The sequence below is a fragment of the Falco biarmicus genome, chromosome 10 (assembly GCF_023638135.1).
Source record: "Falco biarmicus isolate bFalBia1 chromosome 10, bFalBia1.pri, whole genome shotgun sequence".
Taxonomy (NCBI): domain Eukaryota; kingdom Metazoa; phylum Chordata; class Aves; order Falconiformes; family Falconidae; genus Falco; species Falco biarmicus.
The window spans coordinates 14,474,483-14,498,625 of record NC_079297.1 but is presented as its reverse complement, the minus strand read 5'-3'; the positions used below and the strand labels follow the sequence as shown (position 1 = coordinate 14,498,625).

General features: G+C 51.0%; 1 protein-coding gene across 3 annotated transcripts in view; it reads left to right on the top strand.

The window, feature by feature from the left end:
* Positions 1-998: 998 nt before the first annotated feature.
* Positions 999-24,143, top strand: part of KCNQ2 (potassium voltage-gated channel subfamily Q member 2) — a 77,585-nt gene continuing 54,440 nt past the window's right edge. For all 3 annotated transcript variants that reach the window (XM_056354800.1, XM_056354801.1, XM_056354799.1), the window contains exon 1: positions 999-1,300. In XM_056354800.1, coding sequence (XP_056210775.1) covers positions 1,005-1,300 — 296 coding nt within the window. In that variant the 5' untranslated portion in view covers positions 999-1,004. The remainder of the gene's footprint in view (positions 1,301-24,143) is intronic.

The window sequence follows — 24,143 nt, the reverse complement described above, 5'->3', positions numbered from 1 at the left end:
CTTCACTGATCGTCCATGACTTGTTGGGTTGCATGGGATAGACAGTTTGGTGCAGTAGGGGTTGGTGGTCCTGGGCTTGATTTTTCTGTGGTTGCAGGTCGTCGTCTTGCACTATCTCAGGCTTCTGCAGGGTATATGGGTCTTCTCCTGAGTCTTGTGGAGGTGTCAGAAGGAAACGTTCTTTGGGGCAGAAGCCAGCCGCGGTGTATGGGGGGAAAATGGTAGTGCTGGACCACAACCAGCCAGGTTTGTTGAAGAGCTGATGTAGGTCAGCACATGTGCTGAGAGCTCAGTCACTCTGCAGCTTGGTGACCACATGACGGTGGATTTTTGGTGTGTGAAGTGAGCTGAGTTTGGGCTTCCGAGTCTTAGGAAGGGCAGGTTGGACCTTGGAAGTGTGGACAAAGGGGATGGCTTTGCAAGAGGGGGTTTGCGGTGAGGTTAAGCAGGGCTGGTGGCCGAGCAGGCATGTGGACGTGGGGCACGGGCTCGGGTCCTTCCCGTGGGCAACCTGCGCCCGCTGCCAGTGGGACCTGTGGAAGCCGCGGGGGTGGCAGCCCATGGCGGGCTGTCACCCAGCCCTTCGCAGGGGCCTTTGCAGGAGCCCAGTGGCTGTTGGTTTTGCGGGGGAGGCGGGAGCCCTGTTCTGGGAGGGGACGCTGGACCCCGGGGAAGATGCCAGCCGTTGGTTTTAGAGGGGGATGCCGGAGGCCGCACGGGGGGGAGGATGGATCCTGGATTTCTGAGGGGAAGGGACTGGTGTGTGTTTCCCTTTGGGGGGGGTGTGCGTGGCACCCCCAGGTTTGGCGGAGGGAGGGTGCGGGCCGGCGGGGCGCGCCAAGGGTTAAGGGGGCGGCGCGGGGCGGCGCTGCCGAGCGGCTGCGGCGGCTGCTGCGGCTTCGGCTGCGCCGGGCGCGGAGCAGCGGCGGGGAGCGCGGGCGGAGCCCCCCGCCGCCCCCGGCCCCTTCCCCCCCTCCCCCCCCTCCCCAGCCCCGACCGCCACCATGGTGCAGAAATCCCGCAACGGAGGCGTCTACCCGGGCCCCGCCGCTGAGAAGAAGCTCAAGGTGGGCTTCGTGGGGCTGGACCCCGGCGCCCCGGACTCCAGCCGGGACGGAGCGCTGCTCATCGCCGGCTCCGAGAGCACCAAGCGGGGCAGCATCCTCAGCAAGCCCCGCTCCGGGGTCTCGGGCAGCGGCAAGCCCCCCAAAAGGAATGCTTTTTACCGCAAGCTGCAGAATTTCCTCTACAATGTGCTGGAGAGACCGAGGGGCTGGGCTTTCATTTACCACGCATACGTGTGAGTAAAAGGGTGGGGGGCGAGCCTGACGGGAGAGACCCCTCACCCTCCTCCACCCCCCACCCCCCCCAGCCCCCAAAATGCACGCCGAAGAGGAGGGACGCTCCAGCTGCAGAGCGGGTGCGGGGGGTGGGGGGATGCCGGCTGGCTGGGGGGCCCCGGGGGGATGGTGCCGGGTGCCGGAGGCTGAGCCGTGGTCCCTCCCCCCCCGCCGGGAGCAGGCGGGCCAGGCCACCGCGGCATCTCTCGCCCTGGCCCAGGCGGGGCACGATGCCTGGGGACGGGGCGGAGGGCGATGCCAGGCGGTGGGGAAGGCAATCCGAGGGGGGTGGGGGTGGGGGGGAGCGGCTGCCCCTGCAGAGCTGGCAGGTGGCCCCCCCGGAGAGGTGCAATGCACCGGCCCCCCCTGCCCGCTCCTGCTTGCGGGGGAAGGGGCTGCTCATGCGGTCGGTGCAGGGGGCTGAGCAGCAGGAGTGGTGGGTAGGGACTGTTCCTCCGTCTTGCTTGAAATCACCATAGCAATGCTGCGAGCAGCGGAACAAAAAGCCCTGCTCAGGCACTGTGTCTCCTTCCCCCCCCCTCCCCCCCCCCCGTGCTGCTTCTCCCCCAGCCCCATCTTTAGCTGTCGTGTGGCTGCGGAGGGTTTGAGGGTGGCTTTGTGGCTCTGCCCTGGGTTCTGGAGGGTTTATTTCTTGTCCCCCTGTGGGAAGCTGCTGGCTTGGAGATGTGTCTAGAAAGAAATGCTAATCAGTGTCTGGGGCTTCCTGACCGCACAGCGATGAAGCTGGAGCGGTAAACAAAGGAGCAGTCCCGGGGTGCACGTTGCCCCTCTGCTCCCCCCTTTTTTTAGCCAGAAATGGGCACCTCTGACCCTCCGTTTGGCAGAAGGATGCTCACAGCCGAAGGCATCGTTGCACAGGGAGAGCAGATGACTTCCCGTTATTCCCAGGGTTGCAAAGGGAGGGTCAGGATAAACTGCTGTGTTACTGCAACTCCCTTCCCTCTGGGACTTCCCACAGTCCCACCAGGCTCTTCTGCAGCCCTGGGCTCAGGCTGGGGTGCTCGTTCCCTTGGTGCTGGCAGTTTTTGTTTGTGTGTTTTTCATCGTGGCTAAGGCTTCTATCATCTTTGGGGCCTTTTGTGTTTTTTTCTGGGGGGACCTTTTCTGTTGTTCCGTGTGCCCACCCCCCATCTTTTTGCTGTTACGCTATTCTCAGATAAGGTGTTGGGATATGCTTTGTGGTCCTCAGCCATTTTGTACATTGAGGCCTTCCAGGGAGGTGTTGGCGAGCCCAGGCGGAGAGGGGAGATGCTGGCTGGGTGGCAGGGGAGCTTCGCTGTGCACTGCAGCGAGTTGGGGTCCTTGCAGGGAGCTCATCCCCCCAGGGAAATGGGAGAGGAGAAGAGGGAGCTCGCCAAGGGGTGCGATGAAGGGTGTGAAGTCCAGTGCTGAGAGTCCTGAGCATCCTCCATGCTCAGGACCATCCTCTGGAACTGGAGGTGGTTTGTGTCGCAAAATCCTCCAGAATCGTGTGGAGGGGCTTAGCGTTCACCTTATGGGCTGGGTGCTTGCCTGTGTGCGTGCCGAGGGCAGGGGGATGTTGTGTGCAATATGCACTGTGTGCTGTTAAATACAGGGGACACCCCAGCCTGCGGACAGGGGGGTGGCAATGACAGAGATGGAAGGGGCTGAAAGCCAAATGGCAAGCGGCAGGGGTAGCCCTGACTCTGGGGGCTTCATAAGCATCTTTGACTTCTTCAGCTACTCTGTCTTAACTTCTGACACGTTTGGCTCTTTGCAGTGGCATTTGCTTGGGCAGCTAGTGATGCTCATGGGGCAGGAGCAGAGGCATCCCAAACCAACCCCCTGGCAGGGCTCACTTTCCCAGGAACACCCTGTCCCCGGTGCCAGGCTGGAGTGCTCTTTGGCTCTCACCGTGTAGCTGCATCCCTCCAAGCCCAAGCATCTGCATTTCTCCCGGGCTCGTGACTCCACTTGTACCTGCTGTGACACCATGTGGAGCCGTACCCTCTGATGAGAAGCCACTGGCCAGGGGTGTGCTGGGAGCTGGGCGGCCTCCCCAGGTCACCTTGGGGCCGATGCCCCAGTGGCCGGGAGACATAACCACTGCAAAACCATCCTCTGACCTGCACCCTTGCACTTGTCGGGAAATGGAGGCTGAATTCAGGGCTGAGGTGGTAATTGCACCAATGTCTGTGAAGCATCAGTGATAGAATTAATTTTTTACAGTGTGTCGAGAAGTTATATGGGCTCCAGTCTTCTGAACTATACATATAATAGGTTTAGCCTTGGCAGTTTGCTAATATATTATTTAAAGAGCGGAAAGATATGGTAAAGATATACAAAGTCACCAGGATGAGCCCATGCACCAGTTACCATCCTTTGCTGGCTGGGTGAGCCTGGCATGGCCTGTGCCAGATCTGTATGTGTTTGAATGGGGCAGGGAAGGGCTTTCCCGGGTTTTTCTGTAACTAGAAATCTGTAATCCAGACAGACAGGACAGATAAAAGTCTCAGTAGCTGCTTATTCAAAGATGTGGGAAGAGTAAGAGACTGGCTCAAGGTCATAAAGTTTGCAGGGGAGAGCCGGATGGCTGGTGCAGCGCCCTACCCATGCTATTGTGGTCACGCTGTCTCCTCCTGCCCCAAACCCCATTTTGTGCCAAAGCCTTAAGCACAAAAGCACCTTTAGCCTTCATATTGCAGCAGTGGGAGTCCTGAAGAAGACTGTGGATGGGGGAGCCCTGTCCTGCTGCTGTCCGGGGCTGTGCACCGCTCAGCCCCTCCACCCCAATCCCATCTGCCGGTACCCCTCTCTCTCTGCTCCCGCTGCTCACAGGGACATCCTTGCATGACGATTTAGGACCCATTCCCAGTGCGAATGAGTTTGTGACCCTGCAGTGTTGGGGTTTAGCTTGTAGAGATGCTTGTAGACCAGCTGCATTTCTAGGTGTGGGGCTGCTCTGGGGCTGCTGTGCTGCGCAGGTAAAATCCCTGCACCCAAATGCCAAGACACAAACTACAGAGACTCTTGCAGCATGGAGATGTTTTAATAAATGAGAGGTGCTTCTGTGTAAGTACCTCTGGTAAATGCCTGTCTGCAGAGGCCCATCTCCCAGGCTGGTATTGCACCGGGCGGTTGAGGCACTGCCTTGTGATGCCTGTGCAAGTTGCATTTATTTCCAGTGCTGCATCCTAGATCCAATCCATCTCATTCCTTTCCCCACCTCTTCCTGTTGTCGCTCATTCCTCTTTGCACCATTTCGTGCATAAGAAACCAGGGAAATTCAGAGCAACTCCCACCCCCCCCAGCCCCAAACTCTTTAACGTGGTCTCATCTCAGATGTTGCCTTTGCAAAAGCACTGTTACCTCTGCGAGGAAAAGCACTCTTTCATATTCATGTGTTGTGATTTGGTTTTATGCTTAATAACTCTTTCTACATTGACACAGCTGGGTGCCCTGTTCATGGGAGCTGTGTTTCTATAAATTGTATATATTTTGTAGAGCCCCATCGGCAGCACTGCCTAGTGGGTCCTGTTTTTGAGCGTGGCTGGAGATGGACTCTGGCTCCCGGAGGTCTGAGCCTCCCCTGTCTCTCATTTTCTCCCAGTATTTCAGCTTCTTTCTCCTCTGTTATTCTTTCCCCTCCCCTTATTTTTTTTTGACAGAGCCATAGCAATGCAGCATGTGTACTCATTCTGTTCAAGTCTGAGCTGAAACTTTAAAAGTTGAGCCATGTCTAAATAACAGGCCAGGGTTCTTGATCAGCACTTAGATCTTGAGTAGTTCTCTGTACAGGGAGGCATTTCACTTCCAAAATTCTTCATTTTATTTCTTTAAATGATTTAATATTTTTTTTCTAGTCCTTTTACCAGGGTTAGTGTAACTTGTCCTCAGTGGTGCTGAGTTTAAAGGGCTGTGATTTCTTGAAAGTCATTTTTGTCCGTACCTGCCATCTTATTTCAGGAGGGATCTCTGTGTTCTGTGCCAGCCTAAGCAAGGTACTTGTGCTGGGCACCCCTGTAGCCCCTTGCCTCTGGAGACACTTTTGCTGATCCCCTGGGTGAGCTGCTGTTTGGTCCCTGAGCTGAAGAAAGGGGGGTGGGGGTGTGTGCAGGGGCTGGATTTGGGGCAGTAGCAAGAAAACAGCCTGTCTTCAGGCACTTTTAAAGCTGTGTGGTCAGGGCCAACATAATTCCTGTGTTTCCTACTTTGAATTTACAACCTTAATATGTCTTTTCAACTGCGTTAAAAATAGTTTGGGTGCATTTTTTATCTGCATACTGTGCACCATACATTCACTTAATTAAGCAAGTGCATGGACTCAAGTTATAATAAGGAAGAACATTTCCTCTCTGCCTAATTCTATTAAAATTTCCTTGTGCCATCCCTACCCCATTTGTTCTTCCCTTTTAATCCAGCCAGAAACCACTTCTCTCTCCAGAAAGTCTCCTCTCCGCACTGCCCGCATCTTGGCATGGCCGCGGCTGGTGCGGTGGGAGGATGGAGAGTTGATGCCGTTGCTTCCCGGAATGCCCAGGGTTCCTCAGTGCAGAGGTGGCCACCTTTGTGACTCCCTCCGCTCCTCAGGGACTGATGAAAATGGTTATTTCATACAGGTCCGTTCCCTTTTGCATCAGAATGAATGACCCTGGGAAGCCCCAGCCATTTTTATGTTGCCTGGGTTGGGTTTTTACGTAGCTCTTTGTTTTGTTTTCCACTTACCTTTTTTTTTTTTTTTAATATATATTTGTTTTATGGCATTTCCTAGTTAGGGGTAAATTTAGTTTGAAAGTCTCATTTATCCAGCCCCAAGCACTGAGGGGTGGTGGTTCATGGTAAGCCCTTGTCCATGGACAGGGATATTGCTGGCTGGTGCAATGCCAACAAACTCAGCCCATCCACCAGTGATGTGCAGGGACCTCCTGGGTTCTCCTGCCCACCTCCTAGCTGAGTGTGTGGGATGAAGAGGTCAATACAGGTCTCCCAAGTCTGCTGAGTTTAATGGACCTGCTGGGCTTTGACCTCTGGCGCTAATGCTCTCAGCCGCATGGTAGTGCCTGCCCTGGGGACCAGGGAGACCTTCGTGGTGTGATGCTTCACGAGCTCCTCTCCAGCTGCTTAGTCAGAGCTTGGTGGGAACAACCTGATTTCAGTCGCTTTGATATGTCACGTTCCAGTCATCACATTCACCCCACACTGACATTAAGGAAATGAAAAACAAGCTCATTCTCCGGCTGACCTCCTTTTTGTGCTGCAACATACCTTAACCAGATGAGTCTTGCTATGGCTTAATTTATTATAAGAGGGAATAATGCAAAAAGCAAGCCCTATACTGAAGGGAAGATGGGCATTATTTAGGATGTAGTTAGCAAAAATCAGATTTCTTGATTATTTTTTTTTTAAGTTGCAGTAGAGGGAGGGGATGATAGCAGGGTGAGACACTGATTTCTTTGGCAGGGCAGAGGGTTTGCCTGCCAGTTAGGCATCAGTGGGGTTACCAGGATAAAAAGCATGTAAGTTTGGTATTTGGCTCCTGGGATTTAAGCAGTGTTGCGTTAAAGGTTATAAAATTCGATCTGTAATTCCCCCCTCCAAGCAATTTTACAACAAGCAGCAAACACTTGGCCTTGCATAATCCCTTTTAAGGTAGCCCAAATGCTTAGTTGGTTTCTTTGTTCTTGAGGGATAGATTCCTCTTTAAATTGTGGTGGCAGGGAGATGTGTCAGTCCCTTTTTCTGCTGTGTAATCTCCTGTAGTGTAGATGTAGGAGAGCTGAGAAAGATGGAGAGTGGTTGCTACAAAGGATTAAACTTGTCTAAGGTGTGCTTCTCAGGCAAACATGAGCCTGTCCCCGTTGGTGTGATGTCCCTGATGCCCAATGCATCAAAGAAAGAGGGGATCTCCAGCACTGAGATGCACATTGCTGCAGAGTAATGCAATGATTTTTAGCTCCCAACAGTCAGAAGGGAACCACACTGCAAAACCAGATTATTGTGGTGGTCTAAACTGAGTTTCATGAATGTATTTAGATGGGAGCTGTGATGCAAAGTGATTTGACTGGTGAGCACATGACAGCAAACCCAGGTAGTGCAGAAGGATGCTGGGCACAGTGGTTTGGCTGCTGCAGCTTCACCACCGTATGTTTAAATGGCTCCTAATCAGGTTGCAAGCCAAAAACACCTGGGCTACCCGAAGACTTACCTCTGGCAAAAGGTGGCCCTACCAGGGCTGCAGGAGTAGGTATTTAAATGTGGTCTCTTGGGGGGATGTGTCCATCCACCCAGATGAAAAGAAAAATGTCATTTTTCTCCGGTGAGAACAAGTTGTGTGATACTTGATCATGGTCTCACTGAAGCTGCGGGTGACCTCAGCTCCCACATGGTTCTTCTGGTCTTGTCCTGGGTAAACTGCAAATGCAGCCTCCTATGACGTTACATTGAAGGTGTTTTGGGGGTGTTGTGCATTTATTCTAAAGCACTGAATTAATTACAGGTGGTGGTGTTTGATGGGGAATATCTCACACAAGGTACTGGCTGGGATGGTGAGAGCTGTGAGAGCAGCCTCAGGGCTTCTTGACTGTTAACTGCCAATAAATGAGGGAAATTGGAGCGTTCCTCCAGAATGCTCCCTGGTCTCTCTTCAGCATCACTCCAGCCTCTTAACATGCTTTTTAGATGTGCGGAAAGCTTTAGCGTCGGTAAGCATCCATCCAGTGACTTTTTTGGAGTGGATTGGATATCAAAGGGCAGCCTTTTCCAAGGCATGGGGAGCAGAAGACCTGTGAGATCTTCTCGCCTCTTACTCTCGGTGCTGTGGGGAGCTTCATCAGGGTCACTGGGACTCCTAATTGCCTTGGCTTTGCAAGCCCTGCAACTTGAGCAGTCACTTGATTTGTTTCAGGATGTGCAACACCCAGACATTGCAGGTGGCGTGGGCTTTCAGCTCAAATTTGGTGATGCTCAGATACCTGTGGGGTTCCTCGCCGAAATCCCATGGGAGCGTCAGTGAAGGCTTAGGTGGGCAGGTCTGTCTTCTGGAGATGCCCATTTCTCTGTTGATGACAGAGGCAGCCTGAATTCCCCTGCACACCTTAGGTGAAAGCGGGATGAGATGAGTCCAGACAACGAGGAGAGAAAACAGAGCCTGGCACAATTTCAGACTGAAAACTGAAGTGAGCTGAGGTGTCTCCCCCCTCCTGCCACAGCCGGTAGGAACTGGGATGTTTGGAGCCATAACCATACTGTGGACACCCCACCAGGTAAGGGCAAGGTGAGAGTTGGGGCTGACCCACACTGAAATGGGCTGAGCAGGGTCTGAGATCCACATTTACTCACCATGTCTGAGAAGTGGTTTTGGGAAAGGAACCTTTATAGCAAACCCTGATCAACTCCTGTGGACCTGCAACCCAAGACCCAGGGGAAATCAGAAGGTAATCAAGCCTTATTAATGCTAATTATAGTTCCTAAGCAGCTACAGTTGTGTTTAGGCTCTTGGAGGGAAGTACCCAGTGGTCAGTCTTAATTCAGAGATCCTCCTTTTTTAACGCTTTCCCCCAGAGGGTGGGATGGGGCAAAGAAATAAGAGGACAGGCAAGGGCAGAGGGAACAGCTGCTCCTGCCTGGGTCAGGAGGCAACTGGTCTCCTTCTGAGCATCCTGGCAGTCTGCTGCGGCTGGCTTTTGGTCTCTTCAGGACAAGATTGAAAGAGGCAGAAGATTTTGCCTTCCGGAGGGGCTTTCCCAGGGATTCATAAATTCCTCATTTGTAAACAAACCCTGATCTGCCTTGAAGTCCTGCTTTCTCCTTTTGAGCTCTGCCAGCCCAGGGAGGTGACAGCGTCGAAGCAAAATACAGCTGGGGTGATAGGTGAGCTGCTGTTGCGCACTGCGATGGATGAGTGCAGCAGGGTGGGCAACCCTGATGCCCCTTCCACAGATACACTGTCACTCTCTATAAAATTATTATGATGCCCAGGAAAAAAAAAAAAAGCTAGGAGAAATCCTGACTCAAAGGTGACTCACATACACCTCTTCTCCATCTCTCGTGTGAATGCTGCAGGTTGCATCTGGGTACCTGCTGTGTGTGGGTTTTGCGACTTTGGTTTGATGTGGTGGGAAAAACTAATACGGGGTACAAAAGAAAAGGAAAAACTTCAACCAAATAGTAGTTAAAATGAATACTGAGGAGAAAACAATATTCTATGAATATTACAGCGGTGTGCAAGCACCCCTAATGGGAGTAGAAGTCTACAAGCTTCTATTCTGTACATCAAGCCAAAAAGAGCCAGTCCCTGCTGGAAGGACGTATTGTATTGAACAGATGAGACAGATGAAAGGCATGAAGTGGTTGTTGGGAAACTGCTGGTTAATGTTATCTTTGCTACACTTTTCTCTTTAACAGCATTTGCCTGCCGCCGTACTTGCTTTTGAAGTTTGGGTTGGTTTCTCTTCGTGCTCCATGGGTTTGGAGAAGAAAGCGGGGTTGGCTTTGGCTGGGGCCGACTGCCGGAGGTGGACCGGCCTGAGTGGAAAATCCCATGGTCTGAGAAGCTCAGCAGCGTTAGCGTTGGGCTGGGAGTACGAAGGCATATCTTCCCCGGGACAGGGATCGCCTGTACTGGGGCAGTTTGCTGTGATCTGGCCGCTCGTTACAAACGCAGCGTGTAGAGGGCTGGGAATTGGTCTTACCGGCTTTCTCGCTGTTTAGTGTGATGTGTGGCAGCGAAATGACAGCAGCAGGAGACTTTTTTTTCCTGCATGTTTAGGGGCTTTTGCACAACTCGGAGTCTCAAAGTGGCCATGGATTGAGTTTAAGCTTGCTCAGAGGTTCGTTACCTGATCTGAAGGATGTGGTAAGGGATGTAAGAGCACTCCATCTTTCACTCAAGAGGAGAGCAAAGGAGTTAAATATAAATATCTGTGTATTATAGCTGAACAAACAGGGAGTGAGGCTGTGTTGTCTCCTGCCACTTCAAGCCATATGGTGGTTGAGCTTGAGTGCTTCCAGGATGGGCAGTTGCTCTTGAAGCAGGTAAAACTGCATGGAGGTCTCAGGCTGGTGGGGCCATTGCTTCAGTGTTGGACACTGGTTGAATTCTGTGGTTATTCATCCTTCCTCTGTGTCTCGCAAGACTGGAAATGCCACGTCTTGTCCAGTTAACCTCTCCCTGGGCCTTCCTCCAAGTTTCCTGGGATTTATTAGCGATGATTCGTGCTTTAAAGACTACTGAGATTCCTGAGTCATCTCCTTAGGCAGGGAGCTATTTATTTCAGTGTGTGAGTTACACTCCCTGGGAGTGGGTGTCTCTCTTCCGCTTTTGGATCCTGCCCTGACTCTATATAAAGACTCCAGGCTTGAATGAGCAGCAAAACCAGCCCTCAAACTGGCTCCATCATTTGGAAGATTCGTGCTGCTGATCCCATCTCTCCTGGCTGAAGGAGCATGGCCGTTTGGAGCATGGGTAGGAGTTTGCATGGGCTGTTTCTCCATCTTGGGGTGGCAGAGCTGCCAGGACAGCTTGTAGGGACACAGCGTGCTGCGTGTCCGTGTCCAGGAGCAGTTCTTGCTCTATGGTGGCTCCTGACCAAGGGGGAAGTGTGATTTGTACCTCCTTTTCTCCCCTGAGGTTGGTTTGCTGATGCTGTTGGGTTTCCAGTCGGTGGGACTTTTCTTATTTAGGAGAGATAAGGTATTTCTGAGTGGCTGTAATTTTCTGTTGGTATCAGAGCGGGGACTGGACGTGCCATGGGCAAATGCAGACGGGCTCCTCTGAAGTGTTACCAGTGCAGGACCTGCCAGGTTTGGAGGAATTTCACTGCGTCATTCCTCCTGAGAAGTCCCTTTTCAGACACATCCCACGCTTGGTCAGTGGCCTTGCAGAAAGCTGCCTCGCTGGTTATGAATTTGGGAGTTTGGGGGTGCAAGGACAGCTCCCCACCTAACAGCTCTCCAGGGAACTGCAAAGAAGCCAGCCTGCTAATGGCAATGTTTGTCTGAAAGCTGACTTCACACCCAGTAAAGCATCACCCTGAGCCAGAGAGACAAGTCCTCATGTCATTATGTCTTGAACTAAATTGCTGGCACTTCATGAGGGCTCTGTCTCCATAGCCTGGGGGACTGATGCATTTAATCTGTATCAGCACTAAAGAAACTTGGTTAATGTGACCTCGTGGTTTGGTCCTTGTGGCGATTGGATGCACATCACTGTGGTTGTCTTTTTCTTAGTTATGGCTTATTCCTGTAAGGAACAAAAAAGACCTAGAGAAAATGAGATTTTTTCCCAAGCTCTTTGTCGTTTGTCAGGCATGACATGCAGTCACAGAATTTTGCACTGAATTTTTCTTCTTTTCCATGTTTTTCCCTTTTATACCTAGATGTTTTTAATGTTATTCTTAATCAGCAGCTTCTCTCTTACCATACCAGCTAATGAGGGGTAAGAAGAATTTCTGCACTGACCTTTTGTTGCTGCTGCTGTTTCTCTTCCACAACAGAAATCAGATAAAATTTGAAGCCTTCTCAGAGCTGCCCCTCCAGGCCCTGAGCTGCACCCCCCTGCTGCATGTTTGTGGGAGGTGGGAGTGTCTCCAGTCGTGCTAAACAGCACAGAGCGAGCTGCTGAGGCTTGGTCTGTGAATCAGTACATCTCCCATCTAAACCTGGGATAAATAACACCATGTAGGTCTGAAATTTGGGTTTAAGTTGGCAACGGATTAACCTACCTTAGTATGGGGGGAATGATTTGAGGTTGTAAGTATAGGGGAAGGTAAAGAAAGAGCCTGAATAAGGAGAGTGGATGGGACTCTGGAGGTGTGTCCGTGCCACTGTTTCTACTGGGAGATGGGAATGTAGACATATACAGGTAGGCGAGATGTATCCCACCCCCAGGTCTCCACCCTGTGCTTGGAATGCCAGGTGTGAGGGACCTGTTAGTAGGACAGGGCTTGACATCGTCTGGGTTTGACCCATCCATACGCAAGAACTTGGGCACCTGGGGAGCACCTCCATCAAATTTGCCATTTTTGCCACCCCTCTTTGCAAGTGCTCTGCAGAGCAAATAAGCCTGCCGTGGGTGTGTGCTTGGCACAGGGCACCAGCCCCAGCTCCCTGCAGAGAAATGGGCTGAACCTCCAAAGCCAGTTCCAGTCCTACCTAGCCTTGCTCTTTTGGTCCTTCTCCACATGGGAGCATATGACTATTAAAAAACCCCAGGGAAATTCATTAAGCTAATGGATTGCCAGCTCCCATCTGTGGCTGGGGATGCCCATCTACCCTGCAGCCACATCCCTGTGGGATGTGAGCTGGGAAGAGTGGCTGGAGCCAAGCTCAACCCTGCGACGGCATTCCCTGCCAGCTGCAGCAGGCTGGTGGGGTATGCACCCCGTGTATGAAACACAGGGGCTGGCAGAGCAGCCCCGTGAGGCAGCGTAGACCTGACGGCATGATTTACCTATTTCTCATTTGCTACAAGCGCAGCAGAAATTAAATGAAGATTAATTAAACCCTTTTTTTTTTTTTTTTTTTGTTTCCCCTCCCTCCTGCTTCCTCTTGCTCTTTGCTGTTTGTAGGGAAGACTGAAACGATGTGCTAGGGAGGAAGATGAACTGAGCATCCTCTCATGAATGCAGAATATGGCCCCCATGGGACTGCAGGAAAAGGCCCTGTAATTACGGGGAATGTCCTGCGAGGCTGGGTTACATGGCTGGGATGGAGAGCTGCTCCTGCTTTGGCTTAGCAGCAGGCTGATGACGTTGTAACTCAAAATACTACCTGGCTATTATCCATTCATTACTATTTATCACTGTCGGTGTCCTCGACGCACAGCACAGACCACTCGCGAGGCTCTGAGCCAAGGAGGTAGGAAGGAGCGGGCAGGATCATAAAAGGGCCGTTTGATATTTACTGTGCCTGGTGACATAATTCCCAGACAGCCCGAGCAGATCTCGGAGCTGGCTGACGAGTTGCGAGGGAGAGCTTGCTACAATGCCACCAAGTGAAGGTGACTCCTTCCCAGCTCTGGCAGGAGCAGGATGCCCTGATGGAGAATTCATGCTGCAACGTCTGCTCGCAGGCTCTGCACCGGCTGCTGCCACCTGGGTTAAGAGCCAAGTTAGCGGCTGGGAAAGGGATTTAGGACTGTTGCAACTGCCTGGAGATGTCATATAGGGGAGGTTTAACGCCTTGGCTGCGGTGTTGGGCATGCCCTCATGTGCTGGAGGACGTTGCTTCTGCATGCTCCCACGTGGCTCTGGGCTGTCATCTAAGATGCTGTTGTTGGCTGTGGTCCATGCAAGCCTTGGTTACTGGTGTGCTTTGCAGCCTTTGTGCCAGGCTTTATTCTACTCTAGAAGGATTTATTGGTTGCTGAAGGCCATGGGCATATCCTGAGCTGTGTGTGGGCTTAACCTCAGCTGTGCCTCGTATGCTAGGGGGAATTATTACCCTGTATTCCAATTTGGGAGCTGAGGTACGGAGGAATTCCGTGACATGGGATGCCTGTAGCATAATCCAGCGTCGCTGCTCCCCATGCTGTAACCCTAGCCTCTCCCTCCTCCAGCAGTAATAACCATTTCCCATACAGACAGGGAGACTTCAGCATGTATCCTTGTCCCATCAGGCCTCCCTAGGCTTTGAATTATTAAATATTGTCTCTGTTCTCCATTATAGAGGTTGTTAGAGCACAGCTACTTATCAGAATAGAAAATACTCTGTTTCCATACTTTAACAATTGGTTTCATCTGCTTGTGGGATTTACAATAAATGAGAAGAGTTTAAAAAAAGTGTGGGGGGGAATCATGAGAGGCTTAGGTTGGAAGTAAACACAGAGAAGCAACATCTTTGCAAGGGGATGTTCAGATTTCTGTCCCAGCACCCACATGGCTGCTGGTGTGTATATTCTGGCTAAACTAAACTCACATGCACATTCATTAGCATTAACAGGCTGGAGAGCATTTGGTGCTGTGACTTCCACAATGCCAGATTGCAGGTTGTGCTCTGGGGGTGCCCTGTCCCACCACCCCATCACCTTCTCCATCAGCTGGCAGAGACCCTGGCCAACCAGCCTGGCCGTGTTTCTGAGCAGTGACCCTACACTTGGCTTGGAGGGAGCAACAAGAAGGTGCAGATGCAGAGGAGACCTGGGGCCAGCTGCAGACTCCAGCCAGCTGTTGAGCTCAGTGGTGGGTTTATCATTATTTTGGCAAGCCTGAAGCCCTGGCTGTAGGTTGCCATAACTTCCAAAGTCAGATTTTTCCTGCTACTTGTATGAAATCGAGTGGTACCTGCTGCTTGTCAAGAGGCAGGATTTGCGCAGCAGTAACCCAGGCCGTGGTCCTGCTGTTGGTTATTCCTTTGCTGCAGAAGTGTCTTACCCCACAGCTGAGCACATCTGTGCCTGGCCAGCCACTGTCTGTACCATGCACCTACAGCATCCCTGAGCGGAGCTGCTTGATGTGACCCAGGCAGATCGATCCCCTATTCTTCCCAGGGAATAAACCACGGAAACTGGTTTGAGAATGAGCTGGAAGCAAGGTCTCACTGCTGTCAGGCTAGGTCTGATTTCCTCTGGACCCCATGGGAGAGGCACCGTCCCCTTCTCCTGCTCCTGAGTTAAGCTGTGACAGCTCTCCCACATGCAGCAGCATGCAGCACGATGCCACGGGGCTGGGGTGGCTGCTGGGGACTTGGATCATGCCTGAGAAAAAGGGGTTAAAATCAGGTTTTTGCAAGCCTTTGCCTGCCATTTTAAATGGGAAGGATGTTTCCTTGGCAACGAGATGGATGCTTCCCAGCAGAGCATATGGCTTCCATCGACTTTGATTTACCAGCGTGTTGAAATGGCAGCTAGATAATCTCTCTTCAGCTTTAATGTGTCTATGCCCTGTGTCCCTGTTACTTATGAGCTTTAGAAGACCGTGGGTCCGACCCCTGTGGTGCTAGACTTGCTCCTGTCCCTGGGCTGGAGCTGGTGGCGTCCCACATCGGGGCTGGGTCTGGGGACCTTTGCAAAGAGGGACCCACACAGAGGACCTGAGCATCACCCGAAGCAAGGAGCTGCAGGATGGGCAGGAAAACCTTCCTTGCCTCTGCTGCCTTTCACCAGCCGAGCAGCTCCTCCTCCTCCTCAGAGAACATAATCCACAGCCCTCTTTTCCTGTTTTTCCTCCCTGCTTTAAATCCTTTTTAGATATTTTCCACCTTTCACCACACAATCATCTGCCTCCTGCAGCTTGCTATTTATTGTTGTGTTTACTGGCACAGGGAACAAACCTGGCATTTGCTGAGCGGGGGAACTTGGGGGAGCTGGTTGCTGTGAGCCTGTGGCTCTCCCAGGGTCGCTGGCGTGTGCCAACCCCCCGAGCCCACACAGCTGCCTCCTCCGAGGGGCAAAACCAGGGTGCCCTTCTCATAGTTGCCCATCACTGGCTTGCTGTTCTTTGCCAAATTTGATGAAAATTGGCCAAGAGGTTCAAATATTAGGTAGAGACACTGAGGCAACCAGACAGGGTGATTGCATGAGCCTCGTTGCCTTAGGGACCAGGTTGGCTGGAGGGGTTCGTTCCTGCACCCAAGTGGTGCTGGGGCCAGCCCTGGTTCCTGGCTGCCCATGTCTGGCTGGTTCGTAGCTGTGAGCAGCAGTCAGAGCCAGGCACAGGGCTGGGGAACCAGCTGGGTAGGGTGGCCTTAAGTGAAATTAAAGGGCTGCGCTGCAGGGGCTGGGAGGTACATGTGTTGTTGCTCCCCTCTTCCACTGATGGAGGTTTTTGGGGAGCTGTGGGTGAGGCAATGCCACCTTCTTTGCAGGTATTTAGGTGAGCCAAGAAGCCCTCACGTGCACGTGCTGGCTCTCGCCCCGCAACCCTGACTGCCGCAAAGCCCTCCAAAGCTACCCAGGCTGAAGGGCTTAAAACGCATCTCCCTTGTAATTGAGTTTTGCCTTTATTTCTTCTGGCAGGATCATGGCTTTTCCATTCTCTCTGGGTTCAGCTTCCCAGGCAGCCTTTCCCTCTGCAAAGGGCTCTTGATGATGGGGGGCTGCCCCCCGTACCCCCAGTATTCGGGGCTGAGCTGTGCTCACCTGCTCCCCTGGCCACCCGCTTGCATTCGAGTTATGCCAGAGAAGCAGCAAAGGATAATAGAAGTGATTAATTGCCCATTAGCGCTGGGAATTAATTTACCAGGTACAAGGAGAGGCTGTGCCCTGGCAGACCTGTCCCGCTCCCATTGGGGTCGGTGTCACAAGGTGGCCGTTCTCTGCCGCCAGCAGGTGAGACACCGCCGTGGGTGGTGGCAGGGGGGTCTCCCCATTGCTCCTGGGGAGTGGCGTGGCTGGGGCAAATCTGGCTACAACAGCTCAGGGAGGCTTTACTGCCATAGAGGGGAGCTTGGTGGAAAAGGACTTTGAATTCAGAGTTGCAGCTCCTGGAGGACCCAGAATAGTTATATTAGTGGTGAGGGTAAATGGAGCTTGACTGGCAGCTGTTGTGATGCTCTCCGGTCCCTGTGGCATGACTGGCTGTCTCAGCAAATTTTAGGGCTAAAGAGCACTGCCTTTTCCAGCCTGAGCTCTCTGGAGATCTGGGTTTGTTTTGCATCCCTTCACCCTGAGCAGCTCCTCGGGGCCTGCCTATGCATGGCCAGGGCGCTGCTCCCAGCACAAACGTTCCCATCCCAGCAGGAGCAGCTTCATGGACATGGAAAGCGTCAGGGCTGTGTTCTGCCACCTTTGCCATGGAGGAACGTGCGGTCCCGCTGATGTGGGGAAGGGATGCAGAGCTCCAAAATTCATCACTGTCTTTTAGTTCTTGTTGTTGGACCTAGTTGTGTGTTTTCCTGCATGCCAGGCTTGGTTGTCCCTCTGCTCTTGCAGGGCTCAGACCCAGCTGAGCCGGACCTTGCCCTGTGGCAGTGCAGCCCGTTTGGCTTTTGAGGGGTTATTCCTGATTTGCACCGGTGTGAGTAGGGGAGGGGCGCAGAGAGGGAACATGGTCCTGCAGATTGCAGCACTATCGTTATTCCTCTGGGTACATTTTTTTACCCAGCCGGGGGGTTGTCATCATCTGGGGACTAAAATCAAAGGGCTGTGAACCAGCTCTCTTGCTGCTTAGCTCTGAGCTTCTTCCTAATCTCTAACTAGGACAAGAGAAGCAAAATTAAACAGATGGTGAAATTACCAACTCTTAAGAAATATTATATGGGCAGTTTGCAAATACTTCTTTCTTTTCCCCAAGACTCAGTTAATTAAACTGATGAGCAAATGAAATTAACCATGCTTTGGTAATGCTTGTGTTTTATGCTTTGGTGTTGTCATTAGCCTGTGGCTTCAAAAAAACATATTCTTGTTTTCTAGTTATCGAGGGGTGACGCTCTGGGTGGACCCCAGGAAGGGGCTGGGGCATCTGTGTGCCTTCGCGTCGGAGGGAGCCCCAGAGAACAGCTCTGGGGACCTCCCTGTACAGAAACATAAACCGTGGGCTGAAGCGTGGGGAAAGTGTGGTTTTTAAAGTCGACACAAGGATTTTGAGCCATAGAGTTGCCTGCCATGGGTCTGAGGTGGCTCATGCAGCTGCTGAGAGCTGCCGAGCCTCTGTGTCTGCAGCTCCCTGCAGATGCTCTCAGCGAGGATGCTCGTTTTTGGGGTGCTGTAATTCTGGGTGCTGTAAAACTAATGCAGAGTTGGAGAGAGGGGAGCAAAGCTGAAGGAGCTCGGAGAGACAGAGCTTGTCCTTCGTGGGCAGGAAACCTCGGGCTCCAGCTGAGTCGCTGCTTCTGGGACAGACCTTTGAAAAACCAGCTACTATTCCTGTCTGCAGCGGGAACTAGCCCTGCACATTTTGAGACAATCTTCCTATCTGCAATTAGACCAGAGCCTATTTTTGTATATCCCATTCCCTCGAGGAATGTTTAGATGAGATGCAGCATTACATTTTACAGGGACATCTTGCTTTTAACCCAGTTTTAGAGCTCACTTAAGTCAGGTCAAGTGACTTGTCCAGACCAGTGAAAGGAGCTTGACCTCAGCAAGAGGATTTTTTTTTATTCCTGCATCCTCCAATGGTGCAGCATAGACCTTGGCTTCTTAAATTTATTTAATTTATTTTTCCCGAGGTGTTGCAGAAAAGCAGGGCTTTGCCCTTAAAGAGAAAAAACTTGGTCTTCATATACAGATAAAAGTCAGATTAGGAAGGCTCATATTCCTGTACTGACTAGTATTGGTTTGTCAGAGGTAGGGAGGAAGCAGAGGCTTTTTTTTGGGAATACCCTGTGGGATGAAACAGAGGCAGCACTCAGATTTCAATCTGAATAATATGGGTATTGCATGAGACAGCAACTTTCCCTCACATTAAAATCAATGAACATGCTCTGAGTAAATGCCTGTGCAGGCATTTTAAGAATTACGTAAATGTCCAGTATTTTTCTACTCTTAATTTACCTCCCAATGCACCGTAATTGCACCGTGGTCTTCAGGGTTCTCACGCGTGAACCGTTCCTGCAACTGTGTGAATATATTTCTCCCCACCAAGTTTTTAAAAGAAAACCTCAGCCCAGCAGCGCTGAGTCGCAGCAGAGACGGGCTCCTCTGGCAGGTGCATGGGCTTGATGAATACTCTGGGTTTTCCTCCAGACATCTGGCTCCTCCGAGGCTGCGTGTGCAGGGTGAGGAGAATACTCAGACAAGCATTTCCCAGTGATTCATGTTAGATGAGGACAAAGAGGAACATTTGAGCTAGAACTTTGTATGCAGTGATTATTATTATTAATCAGGCTTTTTTTCTGAGTTAAGTTACATTGTTAGAGCCAGTCTGTAAAAAAAAAAAAAAAGAAAAAAAAAAGCAACCCCCCAAACATCTGATTACTGAAATTTCATTTTTCAGGTCTTGATCTCTATTCCCTGTCATTTTCAGGCGACTTTTGCTCTTTGAGGCTTCAATCCAGAAAAGCTCTTAAGCTCACTCTTGCTTGCAAGTGTGGATACAATCCTTTGCTGGATGAGGGACAAGCTATGTCATGCAAATACCATTTCTGCTCAAATTCCTGCAGTTTGTGGGTTCAGGTCAGGACTGTGGCTCTGGGCACTTGGGGCAGATGATGCCATTTCTGCTCCCTGACTCTGTTAGAAGCAAGAGGGAAAGGCTGGAGGAGCTCTTGGAGTGGGAACTGATTTCAAAAGTGGTGGCTGTTAAGGAGAAAATATACGTGAACCCATATCCTGCTCTTTGGTGGGGTTTTTTGGGGTTTTGTTTTGTTTTTTTTTTTTTTCCTGAGGAGCCTGCTGCCTACATAGAAAGAAGGTGGGGAAAGAGGTTTTTTTGTGACTTAGTTGTGCCACTTTACCACGCTCATACAGTGAAGCCATGACCAGCTATTCCTTTTTCCTTAGTTTGCTGTTCTGGAATTTGTGAATGCCCCTTATCTGCCCATGAAGCAGGAAAGACCTTCCTCCCATCACCTGATGCGAAGGAGACCTCCCCCCCTGCTGCTTCCCTGGGCTGTAACCCTGCAGGTGTGTGTCACAAGCTGCAAGGGCAGCGCAAGCACAGCAGCAGGACACGGTGCTCTCGGGCTCCCACCCTGGCCACCTGCCTGGGGAAGACCCCAGAACACCCCATCTGCTGGGACACCACCTCCCGTTTTTTGCTGCCTTGCTGTCACCCCAGGAGAGCAGATTTGCACAGGGGCCAGGGGTATGACTTGGGGGCTTGCGGGTGGTGAGGTGATAGGGCTCATGAGGAAAGCAAACCCTCTCATTTTCCTTCCCATCCCACTGCTGCCTCTATAACGTGGTTTGGGATCTCTGAGACGTGCTTCTCTGTAGCCTGATTAACTCCCATCTCCCGGAGCAGCCTTGCTGTCCGTACCACAGCACCTCTGGGACACTGTGCTGGTCCTCTGGGACACTGCGCTGGTCCTCTGGGGATGCGGCACCGCTCCATTTACAGCATTGTCCTTAGCACACATTGTTGCTTCGTACAACCTGGGTGCTGCTTTTCAGAGCTGTTCAGCCATCATCTCAGGGCACTGCGAAGGCACAGGAGCTATTAATGTTGTCCCAGAGAGGCCTTTGCTACAGATTTATTAAAAAGTTTATAAACAATGAGAATCCCTGCCTTGGAGCCAGCCTGTGTGTTGCCCATAAACGATGTTTTCTACCCATGTGGGTGCCCAGGAGCCTCCGGGCTCCTCTGTGGAGCCAGATCTTGGATGAGAGGATGGGGCTGGGCATGGCCAAACCTGCAGGTTCAGGACCCGATTTCGGAAAGGAGAGCATTTATTACGGCACAGGGCCGAAAGGCAGTACTCCCCACTTCTATTTTCAGCTCTGCTAGTGACTGAATTCTCCTTGGGAGATGATCTTGGCTGAGACGGAGGGATGTGGAAACCCAGAGTGAAGCATTTAGGCTCATATTTAGCCTTGTAAATGAATAGCCAGGTTGCAAATCGCAGCAGGATTGCTTGCATGAATAAAGATGACGGATGCTCCTGGCTGAGGGCAGGTACAATGCAACCATGTCTTTACCCCTGGAAAAACCATGGCCTTATCAGAGTTTTGCCTCTTGATTCACTGGAGATTTAAATGGAGTGTAAATATTCCCATTCTGATTACGAGGCTCTCTGAGTGTTAAAAGGCATTTGACAATCTCAGGTGTTCCTCAGTGTGGATGTTCTTTCACCTTGGTTTATTATCGCTGCTGCGTTTTCATGACCTTTGATTTACATTGAAGTTTTAGGTACTTGAATGCCAGGATTTCACGGAGACCACAGCAAATGGATCGCTGGGATTACAGATGGATTGCCATAAGCGTTTTGGTTTTTATTTTAGCACAGTTATCAACGCCTTGTTTACATCCCCAAAGTAATTTTTAAGTGTTTTAAATGTTTTAAGTTGCTTGGCATTGTACAGCTCTCAAATGCCTGTAGTAAAAGACTCCTTTTCCAGCTTTGCTCTTCCTAATTAAACAAATCATTAATTCCCTTTCCCAATTCCAGGGAAAGCCGACAAAGCGTGTAACAAGCAGAGTGGCTTGTTATGAGCTTGTGTCATTTCCCTGTTTTACATCCATCTCCACTGCATCCAGGAATGCAGTTGCTAATTATTGATGCTTCATCAGAGGAAGACCAATGTTTTTGCACTTCAGTGAATGTTATTTGAATACAAGTATTTCAGGAACAAATTTAAAGGTCTTTTTAAATTCTTATGTAAATGGCTGTGTAGATTCCTAGGGGTTTTCTTTTGGAAGGCAAATTAGATGATTAACCTGAAAAGCTTTGTGATGATTCTGTCTTGTGCTTTTACTGTGGGGAAAAAAAGGACAATCTTTCCTGTTTCAAGTAATTTTAAGTTTTTTTTTTTTTGTGAGGGGGAGTTCAGTCTTTTCTATTGCTAACCTGAAGCACAGTGGATATGAAATCTGGATATGCAGGTTTTGTGCCGGGATTTATAAATTGTAATAAGAAGCTTGCCAGGAATGTTTTAAGTCAACATAACCTTTGGATGTAAAGCCTGACTTTGGATTTATTAGCATTAGCAGCAGTCAAGATTTGCACAGCTGGGTCTTGCCTGAGCTTATAGGTCTGAGTAACAGGCACGGGGCAGCAGAAGGTGCTGGATGCCTGCAGGAATGGGTGGTGGGTGAGAAGCTGCAGTGACATGAGGTGCCCTTCTCCAGTGGGTCCAGGAGGCTGGAGCCAGCTTTCTCCATGCCCTCAGTACAGAGGAGACGGTGGTCCGAAGTCACGCGCTGCCCTTCGCATCCTGGCTTGGCTTTGGGAGAAGCTGGTGGTAGCTGCAGCCGTGCATCGTGCAGGACCCAGTTCCAGTCTGCTCTGGAGGAGGATATTGTCTTCTCCAAAGCGCTAAGCAGAATTGGCATCTTTAATGTAAAAGTCATTAGATGGGACATAATTAACGTTTCTTATTGCACATTAACATTACCCAGAGTCAGCCAGCAGACATAATTTGCTTTGATTAGATATGTAGCTTTAAAAATTAGATTCATCCCAACCCCTACACTATTTGTTGGCCTGTTTCCCTTTCTCTAGCTATCCATTATTATCTGGAGCCCTTTCCTGTGCTGTCTGGGTGGATTAGGTGAAATTAAAGCAGAGTCAGCCTTCCTGTCCCCCACTGCCCTCCCTCGGTGTGCGCTCAGGGGATACACACCATCTCTGGTGGGGACATACCGCTTAGCTTTCTTCTTCCACCCCCCTGTCCAAGGGGGGTCTGCAGATCCTTCAAAGCTTCCCAAGATCCATACAGACCCCAACCCCCAAATTAATTTTCCTTGCAGAAAGGTTTTGTCCCTTAGTCTCCTTTTACAGCCTCCCAGAGGTTTGTGGACCACAGGGTCAAGCAGAGCAGTGGTACATCACTGTGGAGGTATTTTGGGATGCTTGTGCAGCTCATCCCATGATGAGCCAGTGCCTCCATCCCTTGCTGTTCCTTACCGGGTGGCTGAATGTCCCTGTCAGGACTGAGATAGGGAGATTTTGGTCCACATGGGATTTGGCCATGGAACTCCTGCGCTTCATTGAAGAAGACAGTGCCTTCCCTGTTGCCTCCCATGCTCAGCAGTACTGTAATTAATGCTGGCCCTGCAAGTGTGATGTGCATCAGGTCTCCCCAGCACTGAGAGCCCTGGGGAGTGCAGAGCCAAAATTACAGCAGCACCGAGCCAGCCCTGGGGAGAGGAGGGGGATGAGGCTGTAGCAAGTGCTGGGGAAGGAAATGAGCAGCACCCACGTGTCCCACTGCCCCAGCAGCACCCGGAGCTGGCTGGCTCTCCTCACATAACCACTGCTTGCACAATCCGCCCTTGGGATGTGAAGTGATAAAGTGATTTCTTTTCTTTTTTCTGCCCCCTTGATATATGCCTAGCAAAAAACTTAACGCACAGGAATCCTCTTTCTTGTGGCATTTGTTGCTGCCAGGACTCACTGTCTGAGCACAGCTTCGTTCTGCATCTGTCCGAGGTGGTCACCTTAGCAGACACCTCGTGCATGCCTGTGTTGGCATTGGCGCTTTGCTTTCAGCCCCTCCTCAGGCATTTTACTGTGATTTTTGGTCACAAGAGTACAACCCACGTTTTACTTCTTTAATCCGAAAATGCAGGATTTTCTTTTCCCCCTGATCCCTTTCTGTGATCATTTTTTTTTTTTGGTTTTCCTCTTCTATTTTTCCTTTCATTGATTATTCATTTGCTTCTCACTCCAACACAGAAGTTTGCAGCAAAATCTGGGCCGCCGTGGGAGCAGGGCTGCCTGACCCAGTTGCAGCTCCTTTGCTCCAGCGGTGCAGGGCTCTGCTCCCCGCCTTGGGGTGGGCACAGCGGGGTCCCACTCCAGCTCGCAGGGCAGCCCAGGCAGCCTGGGGCATGTGGGGCTGCACGGAATCCGTGGGGCTGCAGGGCAGGATGCGGTCGGCTTGTTTATGGCGAGGGGTTTAAAAGACCAACTTGGGGAGAAAAAACATTTTAAGTGAGACACGGAGGGACACCATAAGTGGGATTGCAGGGGATGTTTTCTTACTTTCTTGAGGTTGCGACAAGTCTCCAGGTACCAGACCTGATATGAGAAAAGTAAATTTGCAGTGAGAAATCAGGCAATTTTCCTCAACTGGTCTACGCTTGAATTCATCTTGTTGCGGACAAAGCTCAGCCTTTGCTGAGATGGCTCAGAAGGTCCCTTCCCTCTGGCAGGCAGGGATGTTTCAGCCTGTGGTTCAACTAAATACTACAGATCCCCCAGTTTTTACTTGTTACTGTGACATTAATGGTCATTGCAAAGCCACAAGCACGACCCGGTGGTGTGAAGCTCCTTTTCTTT